At 36.2% G+C, this 11902-nt stretch overlaps 1 protein-coding gene across 1 annotated transcript in view; it reads left to right on the top strand.

The window, feature by feature from the left end:
• Positions 1-1237: 1237 nt before the first annotated feature.
• CEP162 (centrosomal protein 162) overlaps positions 1238-11902 on the top strand; it is a gene marked incomplete at both ends in the record, with an annotated part of 45889 nt that continues 35224 nt past the window's right edge. The window contains 3 exons of the mRNA XM_081998511.1: positions 1238-1297; positions 6149-6281; positions 10286-10396. Coding sequence (XP_081854637.1) covers positions 1238-1297; positions 6149-6281; positions 10286-10396 — 304 coding nt within the window. The remainder of the gene's footprint in view (positions 1298-6148; positions 6282-10285; positions 10397-11902) is intronic.

Genomic DNA, 11902 nt, shown 5'->3' with positions numbered 1-11902 from the left:
TGGCAAAGCTGGAATTAAGTATTCTCCACTTGTTTAAGTAGTTGGCACAGCTAATAAACTGTTAAAGCATCTAGCGTTTAGCATCTAGCATTCTTTGATGTAAAAGTATAAAAGGATACTGGATTATGTGTGTCGTGAGAGGTAACATTCTTAATCTTCTTACCATGTTTTCAGAGATATTGTCCAAGTGCTTACATAAGACTTCTTGCTCAATTCAAAGTCTGTGCAGTCTGCTATAACTTTTTTTTTTTTTAACTGCCAAAGCCAAAGTGTCGGGTGGTCTATGGATGAATAAGGAGTGAAAGCAGGAAGCAGTTGTCACAACTCGCCTGTCAAAATCAATTTACTAGGTAGGTAACAGTCCTGTGTACTGACAGGGCTCCATATTGGGAATTTTATTTAATGGTAAAAGCATTTCTGCAAATGTTTAGCCCTTTTATGTTTACATAGCACTTCTCAGCCTGGAAGATGCTAGGGTAGTTTAATGCTGCTATACATAACGCAGTTTTGAAGGTAGCCATATGTGTTAAGCAGTGTGATATACAAAAGCTTTGTAACATCTTGAGTGTGGAGCATATTTTGTACTTGAGAAGTCAACACAGACTTTTGCGAATGGGAGGGGGGCAAGTGCCATTGACTTTCAGTGTCAGGGCAGATCAAACCCAATGTCGTCCTCTAATCTTAAAGACTTTCATGCATTTATTGTTTACTATTGTCCTAAGCACAGCAGAGATGATGAAACAAAAGTCACAATGCCAGATGTCTCCAGTTTTGGAGAATAAGCATAGAAAGGAATTAAAAGCCCTAAAAATGGATGGGAAGTATTACTGCAGTTTATTCTTGTTTGATCATTGCAAGAATGCTTAATTGTGGGTAGCTAAGAGAGCTGTCCTCTCAAGAAAAAATTTAAAGATGGTGAAGAGAATCATATTTTATTTATCCCTTAAAGTTTAAATGCTGAAACTGTTGTTTTGGAAATCAGTATTTTTATTTTAAGGAATTTGGGTAATCCAAGTATGTTTGCATTGATTGTCTTGTTCAGTAAATGATTTAGATTAGGAGTGGGAAGAATGAAATCTGGCATCTCTTGAGATTTTTTTTTTCTTATAGCTCTCTATGAAAGCAGCAAATCACTACGCTACCTCTAATTTCAGAATGATTTTAATTAACTTAATTTTTATTTTAAATCTTAGTTTTTAAATTCAGTTGTTTGGAAGGTAACATCCAGTTGCAGATTATGGCTCATCGATTTTCAAAAGAAGAATTAGATGAACAGTTTGAAGAGTTTCTGAAAGAGGTATGTTTCAGAGCAAGGATACGTTCCTTTTTCCTGTTAAAATACAGGGGGAAGATTGAATATGGAAGAATATGAAATGGAAGATGCAGCTGTGCTTTTATCACACAGTTCACAGAGCTGTCTTATGTGTGGGTTTTCACCTCATTGCTAAACTTAATTCATACTATTTTGCTGTATTGAAATCAAGAGAACAGTTTTGTGATTAAATATTTTCTCTCTGCTAGGTTATATCTTCCAAAAAAGCCCTTGCTTCATGATTTTTGTTTCAGTTTAATTCTGTGTGTTATTTAGTAGCAGAAGCTTCAAACTGATACATAATTGAAAATGAGATAAAAACTTTTCTTGTATGTAGATGCAAGCTTTGTTTTACTGAATTCCATTTAAAAATTACTGTATTAATCCTAACAAAATGAAGTATGTTGTAGTGACTACAAAAATTTAATTTGACTCCTTTTCTTCCTCATGGTGCTTGATGATTTTGAGTATAGGCAAAATCACACAAGTCTGTGGGTTATGACTTAAGCTAACAATTATTGGACGTGGTCAAAATGCCCTAACTTGGTATAGTTTTTTCACTGCATATAGACCTATCACAGTGTGATACTTCTAAGATGCAAATACTGTATACATAAAACCTTTACTAGATTCTGTTACTGTATGTAAGTATAGTTAATGACAGCAGAAAATATTCTTGGGATCTCTGTTATATGAAATGTATGCTTAAAGTTTTTTTGATGTAGAGGTTGTGCTACAATTTAATTACTTGTGAAAAATGTGGGTGCTAGTTTCTATAAAAATTGCACTTTGTACTGTGTAGTAAAGGTCTGTAGTAAGCAGAGGCTTCTTTTTCAAGACGATTTTAGCTCTTCCAGGTAGGTCTGTAACTCTGCCTTGACCATGCAGCTTGTGAGGTGTGTTTACAGATACAGAATAAATGTAACTTCACTGAGCAATGCTAAATTGAGAGAACAGAAAACCAGAATGCCATCTGAAAATTAAGATTCACAAATAACTTAAAGGTAGATTTTGTCTTTTGGTTTGATGATGTAATTGAGTTAACATTCTTGAATTCACTGAAATTATTGATGTTAGTAAAAATAGAAAATTAGGCTCGGCATTTCTGTCAATTCTTTACTTACTATTATTACGAAGGGAGTTGCTCTGGGGAAGAGAAAGGAGGTTTATTCTTTTATTTGTTTTGTGCTTCTGACAAAACTCTGTATATGATTGCTTCTGGTATTTTGTTCCTCATTTGACATGCTCTTCTTGCTCCTCAGCTATTGCTCACATTGAGAATGCCTAAATTAGAAAAAAATCAAAATAGCTGCATTGAATTATTCTAAATGGTATTTGGCATGTTGCAGACAATGTAACTTTTAATACCTTACATCTTAATTGCTTTTTATCATTTCAAACCAAAACTGTTTGTAAAGTGTTTGAGCTTACTTAAACACATATACTGCCAATCCAGTCATTAAAAATATGCATTGTTTTATGTTTTGCCAGCTAGATACAGACCCAAATAACAATGACATTATCTACTCTGTTACTTTACATGCATGCATCTTCTGTTACGTCCCTCCCTTTGCTTTTGTTTTTTTATAAAAAGTGTGCAGCCGTTTAATGTTAGAAAGATGAGAAACTGGTGTGCTCTGTTGCTTGAAATCACTGTAGGTGATGTTTGTGTTGAGAGTATAACAGTGGAGGGGAACAGCAGAAACTGTTTCTTAGTAGTTTGAGGAAGCCTTAATATGTTTAAGCAAATCTTTCAGAGAAGAAACAGAGCAGGATGGTTTTTCCCTTTTAAATAACTCATAGATAGTGAAACTGCCTTTGTTTGGGGGGAGGGTTGTATGTATGTTTGTGATTAAAACATATAAAGTTAAAAGAAAGACTGTATATACAGTTGCATGGTGCAGGTCTAATATGAGGATTAAACAAAAGTCTTTTGGCGTATGCACTGAACAGTGAAGAGCATTTTCTAGGCTTTATCATTATAGAGAAACACACACAAATGTCTGCCTGGTCACACTTATTCCCAACCCCTTGCCAGAATGGCCTGTTGTCATCCGTAATTCTTCTCTTCTTCCTCCATTGTCTGTGTGCCTGTGATTCTTCCACTCACCACCACCAGTATCTTGCTGTATTTCCCCTGTTGTTACTTTAATTTACATATCATCTGTCATGTTGTTATAGCTCCTGAGTTTTCTGAGTGTTGGCTGTGAAGTTCTCTTGGGACATGCAGTGCGAGGAGCAGTTTCTAATACATAGTGCTTCAATTAATGGCTTTTTTTGATGGCACTTCAAGCAAAGCAAAGTTAGGAAAAAAGCCATTGTCTGCTACTAGTCTTCTAGGTTGACTCTTGTTCTACTTGATACTCATAGACAGCTGAGAAGAAAGACTTTCAAAAGGAAAGGCTATACCATCTTTATTAGAAAATCTGTAGAATAGTACCTGGAAGAGTACACATTAAACCATGTTTGAAAAACTTTTAAAATTTTTATTAAAAGATTAAATATACTAAAATAATATTCTATACTTAAAATATAATGTGGAGTAGACTTCTTTTATTGAAAAAGACTTGTTTCATGAAATAATTAGCACAACTGGTCATAAAAGTCTGAGTGTTTTAGATCCAGTCCTGTATTACCTATCTCGTTTCTTAAGTTCCTTCATGTGTATAGGAGGTGGTATGCTGATTATGTGCCATGTAGTTGTCCTAGTTTTTTAAATTTACCTTTTGGCTTTTATTTAAGTTGAGATTAAACAACTGACACTTTGTGTGTGTGTGTCTGCCTGTGTCTGTGTTCCTGAAAGGCTGACAGGTTGTTTCATAGAAGAGGGAAAGGGAGAAATCAGTGCTGCTTACCAGCACTGAAAATTGATTTATTTGTTTACTTTTTTTCAAAGGAAAAAAAAAAGTCTGTAAGTTTTGCTGTTGGGACAACTGACATGTTGGGAAAAATGCACTAGTATTTTTGTGTCAGCATTTCTTTCCCAGCTGCTGCAACTTTACTGTCTGCAGTTGACAAGATGGCTGGACATAGAAAGTTTCCAGAACTTGAGAACAACCTGTGGGAGTTTCAGTTTCTTTGGTTACAATACTCTAAGGAGTATGAGCATCACTGAAGTTCTGCTTGCAGAGTAGAGGATACTGTTAGTCGTAAAAGAAACAGCAAGTGATAACAGAGCCTGCATCAAGCACCTGTCAGTACTACTAGCTAGCAGCAGGCAGCCCAACCTTTGGGGACAATGGCGCTTGTGTTGTGACTAGTGTAAGGAAGTTGTTATTTATAGGACATTTACTAAGAATGTTTTGTTCTACATCACTGAGCCAACTTAAATTGCAATACATGCTGTTGTCTTGCAGCTTCGTAATTTATTAAAATTGTGGTTTATTACAGTGCAAGGCTCAGAACACTTGAATTTTCTTTCTGAGACTGCATGAGAGGCATTTAATTTTCTCAAGTAAAACTGAGCTCTAAGATATTCGTGGTGACAGATATTCATAAGAATATTATTTTCTTAGAATTATTTTTTTATTCAATTATGGTTTTGGATAATTGGCATTTGATTTATGGATGTTCTTGTTAGGCTCATATAACTTGAAGCATTTGATATATAGTAAAGGTAGACTTTTATGATAGTGCTTTTTGTGCAATAGGAATCAGGCAGTGGACTGAAGAGGCTTGTTTTAATAAAACATCCTCTTGTGTTTTACATATTAAGTACCCACGATCCTGTTGCTTCTAGAATTCTGTTTATACTATCACATTTCCTTATTTGTGACTATTCTAAAAGTGAAGCATTTGAAATTTTCCCGTATGATGCATTTCGTATGTGAATTCTTTGTGTCGTGTGCTTTATGGCTTTTGCTTACTCTATACACTGTGTTCTGTAAGGCACTTGAGGAAAAATGGTTTCAACAATTATGGCTAAAAAATTAGATGCCACTCCCCTTAGCCCCATGTTTACTGCTTTTAAGCAGAACGAATACATAGCACATAAGGTTGCAGTGCACTAGCTTAATGAATATATTTCTTTGTTCAGTGTTGAACAGCTAATTATTGCTCTCAGCCTGCTGTAAGCCACAAAGAGCTTTCTTAAAGGAAAGGAGCAGAGATTAGTAGGTTTGTTTGTTTTTTTTAAAAAAAGGTGCATCACTTCAAAAAAGTTGTGTTGTCTTATGAAGTGTCTGTCTTTTCCTTCCTGTTACTCTTCGGTAACCTAAATTCATAGGATGTTCATACTCAGACTTTTTCTTTCCATTGATTTAAGACATCAGTTAAAATTGGCATGAATGACTAACACACATGAAAGTTTAATACACAGAGTTGGGTAGGACTGGCTCTGGCATTTCTATTAATTTCCATGAACACTAAGTATAAAATTAATTTCTGAAATCTGGTTTGCTGGGAGCTAGAATGTTGCTTGTGAAGGTTTATTTTTGGAATATTAATAATGTACATGTACAAAGCAAGGCCAACGCAAAACTGTTTCTGCTTTACTTCATTATCTTCAGGGATGTAGCCAGGATTTTGGTTCTTATATGTTGTAACTAGTTGAAAAAGAGCTAAGTATGCTGTTCATTTGAACATATACTCTACTAAGCAGTTAACTTTTAACATACCCAAATTGTGGCAGTGGGGTTATTATAATATGCAGTATTGTGCCACATGAGTATAGTTATTGTTTCTTGCTCAACGTTGTCATGTATCTACAAAAAAGGCAGACAGTGAGGAGTAAAGAGAGGCATGTGAATTCAGATGTCCAGAATTGAGTGGCTGAAAGACAGTTAAAAAATGTGAAAATGTAAAAGCTGTCTTTAATCTTGTATGCAATTGACTCAGTCTCTTTCAGATGATTCACTTGGAAATTCAAATAAAAAATCCAGCATTCTTGAGACATTGGGTCAGCCCAGGAAAAAAGAAACGAAGAAAAAGGATTCAGTGCCATGGTGGATATCTGAGGAAGATTTGGATTGTGGTAAATAATGTCGTTTTGCAATTTTTTGGCCACAGGGGGTCAGGCTAGTTCTTTCTCATACTTCATATAGGCCTGGTTGCAGATTAAGTTGATGCCACTCAAGTGCTTTAGAACATTACAATGCAAGTTTGCAATAAAACTCAAATGTAACTGTATTTTTTTAAAAAGAGATTGTATTCAAGCTGTAAAGAAGCTTTCTGATGTTTTTTCTGTAGCTTTCAAGTTATTAAAACTTGTAAAGAGTAAATACATTATAAATAGATAATTAGAAAATGTAACTTAGGAATTCTGCTGAAATATTTGTAGATGTGTTCTGTAATCAACCTTTTCCTCAGACTGACTTTTTATAGATTTCTGTATTCAAAACTGTAGCGGAAAAAGACCAATTTGTATAATCTTATGCTAATTGCAACATTTGTAATAGGTTGGGGAAGCACAAAAAAACTTTTCAACAGCAGCTGATTCGGAGATGTATGTCTGTCAGTATTCTCAGCATTTTGCCTTGCCAAGATCCATGGCTCCAGGGGAAAAGGGCTGTGATGACATTATTGCTAGTTCAGTATTGACTTGGTCACATAGTTCTGGAAGAAAATACATTATTGTTTGCAAGCTTTCCACCTTTAGTTTTCCATTTCTTCATTGTTTTCTTATTGGGTAGTAAAGCCTGTGAGTAGTTAGTTTCCACAGGGTGATTGCCTCTTGTTCTTGTAGTAATTGGTGGCTTCTTGTTTTCATTATTTGTATAACTTACAACTGGAACTTAACAGAAAGCTCCAGAAATCAGTTTTTAATATGACAGAGTTAAGATACTGCTGGTAGTCTCTGAATTTAAGCATAGTTCCGTCCTGTCAATGTTGTCACTGGAGTTAGTCAGCAGTTGTGCTGTTTAGGCATAACCCTGGTACGTGTTGTCGGGACTGCTTATGTCTCTCTGGCCTTTTAAGATGTTGCTGGAAAACTCAGATGGGTATGAGAGAGTTCCTGTTAGGCAGTGCAACTATGTATCTGTTAGTTCTGAGATATTATGATTTGTTTGCAGTTTTTCAAAAAATGGAAGGACAGAGTGTTCTTGCTCAGCAAAGTGTGAGAATTAAGTGGTTAGCGTGACCTCATTTTTCTACATACTATTAAAGAAAGTTTTCAGGTGACTTTAGAAGTTCATCATTCTTCCATGGTTTTTCTGAGATGCTTGAGACAACCCATAAAGCACTTTGATGCTTCTCATGCTACTTAAAGCAAAAAACTTAGGTACTTAAGGAATAGATACTTAGAAGACAGGGTGATTACAAGTTTTAGAGAACAGTGCTTGTATGGGTGGAGTACAATGCAAAGCAGAATAAGAAGAAATGTGGTTATATCAAGTTGTTCCCATCCAAACCAATTCCACCACTGTTACTTTTTAAATTAAGAATATCTTATCAGCTGTGTAGTTTAACTAGAGGTAAAGCTATTAAAACTGAACATGCTTGCTCTGCAGTTTATTGACGTATAAAATAAAAAGAGAATTCTGGTAAACTTTTTAAGGTCTCTCTTAAAAAAAGCTTCTCCTGTGACAGGGAAAGCTTCAGAAGGTGAGCCTACCCAGTTTTGCCAGTACGGAATCCATTTACTTGCAAAAGAAGCTAGCCTGTTCATATTCATACTCTTGATGAGGAGCTTGATTTTTTTGGAGGGAGTTGAAAGTAATCTGTGTGTAATGCTTTTTGAATCAAAAGGCCAACGTGTCTTGGCAGTTGGACGTAATAAAACTGAGAATACAAAACACTAGCAGATATGCTAGATCTGTGCACTGAATTCCTCCCGAGCACCATTTGTGCCAGCCAGATTATTAGTTTTATTTCATCTACACCTCTGTCACCACTCTGTGCACAAGTCTTATGAGGAGCAGCTGAGGGAACTGGGGTTGTTTAGTCTGGAGAAGAGGAGGCTGAGGGGAGACCTTATTGCTCTCTACAACTACCTGAAAGGGGGTTGTGGCGACGAGGGTGTTGGTCTCTTCTCCCAAGTAACTAGTGATAGGACAAGAGGAAATGGCCTCAAGTTGCACCAGGGGAGGTTTAGATGGGATATTAGGAAAAATTTCTTCACCGAGAGAGTGGTCAGGCATTGGAACAGGCTGCCCAGGGAGGTGGTGGAGTCGTCATCTCTGGAAGTCTTCAAAAAACGTGTGGATGTTGTTTAGGGAACATGGTGGCGCTGGATTAATGGTTGGACTTGATGATCTTGAAGGTCCTTTCCAACCTAGTGATTCTGTGATTCTGTGAATTTTGCATTTGTGGGATATATGCAGTAAGCCATACCCCACCTAGTACTTTAAAACTGTCAAGCAAAGAGGCCTTTAAGTTTTACTAGAGGTTTTGCCAGGTTCTATCTTTGTAAGAAGAGGATAGCTCTGTGGCATGAAGCAGAGCTCCTGGTTGTATCACCCCTGAGGAAAGGGCTATACTTGTCACACTGGACACTTACAAATGGTAGCAGTTGTATTAACATATACTGTGATAGATTAGGAACTAATCTAGCAGTTTAAGAAGTCTAAGAAGCAGTCTGTACTATGATCAATGCCATTCTGCTAACTAGAGTCTAGTTGTAAGGCAATTAACTTAGAGTCAAAAGAGCCATTTGCAGAGGGCAGCTTGGCCACCTTCTGTATATACTGAATTTTCCTCTGCAGTTGCAAAAGTAACTTTTATATGGCTATGACTGATGAATCCCACACATAAAGGGGGATTTATACATGTGTGTACACACTACAAACTATGCTATGATTTTAGTTCATCTAGATATACATGCAGTGTTTTAAAACAACTGGTCAGGTGACTAAGGAATTCGGTGTGTATAGGCTTCTAGAACTGCTCCTTTTTCCTCTGTGTGTGTGTGTCTCTGTCTTGAATGCTTCCAAGTCAAATACAGTTTTGCTAGGTCTAATATTCATCAGCAGGTGTATGTTGTGTAGTACGTTGCTCAGATGTATTACTAATGGATGAAGGCACAGCAGCATTGCAATATAAGTTACTGCATGCGATGACTGAGAAGAAGAGGAGTTAGATTTGTAGCTTTTTGTAAGGTTATTAAATGTGCCCTAAATAGCAAACTAATTATTCTGCAGGGAAAAATAATAATATTGCTGTGATTATAACCAACATGGAAATAAGCTGAATTTAATTTCTGAAAAGTGTAATGTTGGCATTCTTTGAAATTTTGTGGAGATCCTTGTGTATTCTTCTAGGCTTGAACCTCCACATTGGTTGCACTTTATTAACAGGCTGTCAGCTAATAGAATTACTATTTTTAAAGTGTTTTGTCATCACAAATCAAACTTATGTAAATGTATATATCTTACTTCCATGCACGGTGCAGCACCTCATTACAAATGCGTGCTCCATATATATGAGTTGATGTGTTTGGGTGGCACTGTATAGAGATATTGTTATATTAACAAAGTACAAAGTCTAGCTAATTAGCTTGATTAATGCACTCATCTGATAAGTTGTTTCCAGTTAGAGGGTTTTTTTTTTAGTTAGTTAGGTATCTATATCATGCCTTCTTGAAAGACACAAAGACAGATGACTGGAAGACAGAATACTTGCTGTACGTTCATTTGTTGTCTAATTGTTTTTTCCAAGGCATCATGTTGCAGAAGTGCCAGGAAATAGGTAGAGATTTAAACTAATAGCCTGTTTTCACTTGGTTTTGTGGATTAATGGTAAACAGCATAGACTATTTCTGTTCGTTTGGCTGCGAAGTATAAAGTACATTTTAAAATAACTCAACTTGTTATTCTAGGCACGTTTGAACTGTTTTGTTCTTCAGCTTTAAACTGAAATGCGCAAATTATGATTCAAGGTACTGTCCTCCATATTTGACAGGTTAAAGACCGACCTCTAATTAATGTCCTTTCTACTTGCTTTTGTCATTTAAATGATAAAAAGAAATTGGCTAATAAGAATTCCTGTCCTGTCTGGCTTGCCTGTCTGTTCTTGCTGTTTGTCTTACTTTTCAAGATTTTCAAACAAGATTTGTTAAACTGAGAAACGAGAAGAAACTGATGGAAAGCCATGATGAAATAGTGGAAAATAGTGAACAAAAGAGTCCTCACTCAGATTCCCAGTCTGGTATTTGATTAAATGTGTTTTGTTAAATTTATTCAATATCACCCTTGTATTACTACTGCTTTTCCTATAGAAGATCCTTTGCAAGTAGTCCATCTGACCATAGTGTTCTCATTGGAAGCAAGCTGCCACTTACTTCATTTGTCATTTCCAGAAGAAACTAATAACTATGTGAACTTCGGCTCAATTGTCATTACATCATACATCACTACTTATAGTGATGTAGGAGGACAGGCAGTATTGAATGTAAGCTAGTGGGGATGGGGTGGGAGTATAACTTTGAAAAATCTAAACAAAGGTCAGTATGTTTAGTAAACAGAAAAGCTTTTACACTTTCTGTATTTCATACTCAAGAAATACTAAAATTCACCCTTCTATTTTTTTGATTTCCAAGACTGCAGTCAGATAAGTATTCTATTTGTTTATCTATTCTTTTCCCCCTGCTGATGAGTAGGCTGCCCTGTGCATGCTGCCCCCCCGAATGGAAACAGTACAGTTGTTGTAATAATGACAAACTAAATTGTTTAATCTACAGGATTATTTTAGCCAATGTAACTTCATATTCAACCTGTTACATGAGGTCACTTTTTATGCTACCTGAAGAGAAACTCCAAAGAATAATTAAAAGTTGTTAAGAATTGATCCATGAAATATTTTTGTGTAAATGACTAGCAATTAACTTGTATGTACTAGTTTAAATGTGGCTTTGGTGTTAAATTCAAGCAGATCAATAATATTTTGGAGAGCCATGACAAAGAAATATTTGGCACTTGGTCTTTAGATCACGTTGGTGATCTACTGTGTAGCCTATAGAACATTTCCCTATGTTAGCTGTCTAAAGTGTATATGCTGCTCTGTTTTCATAAGTCTCATTTGCTTAGAATAGCTATAAAGCATCTCGGTCTGGGAGATAAACGCTAAAACTGAATCTATTTAGGCTTAATATTTGAAATGAGTGATAGGAGGGCTTTGGAAATTATTTCAAATTACTGTTTTAAAAGGCATCAGGTGTTTGCATTATTTACAACGGAAGGCATGCTGTCAACACTTCTAGTTTCCCAATAAATGTGGGAGAATATAAATCTAGAGAAATGATGCCTCACTAGTGGACTTGGACATCAGTTGAGGGAATAAGGGACTCGTGCACTGTATCAGAATGGATTTTCATACCTTTTCTCTTCTCACACTGCACCTGCCATATGCTCACCAGCTTTATTTAGTCATCTTGGATGTGTCTGAGTTATGTTAGCTTCTGATCACATCTCCCCATAACCCTGTTTCTAGATTGCAGTATTTGGCCTGATCCCCCTACTTTCTCTTGTATCAAGGTAAATTCAAAAGACCGGCACCTAAGAGTTTTCGCTGAATTAGCCAATTTAGAAGCCCCGTCCACCCTGACAGTTTGAACAAGGAAAAGTCTAACACAGTGCATCTGGCTAGCCTAAGATATATAAAGTGTGTAGTGTGACTATCATGAGAGAGCGCAGTTTTCAGCGTAGGTACTGTTAT

Source organism: Phaethon aethereus, assembly GCF_964289735.1.
Source record: "Phaethon aethereus genome assembly, chromosome: 3".
In the NCBI taxonomy this organism is placed as follows: domain Eukaryota; kingdom Metazoa; phylum Chordata; class Aves; order Phaethontiformes; family Phaethontidae; genus Phaethon; species Phaethon aethereus.
The sequence above is the reverse complement of the archived record's forward strand: the minus strand, read 5'-3'. Positions and strand labels throughout refer to the sequence as shown.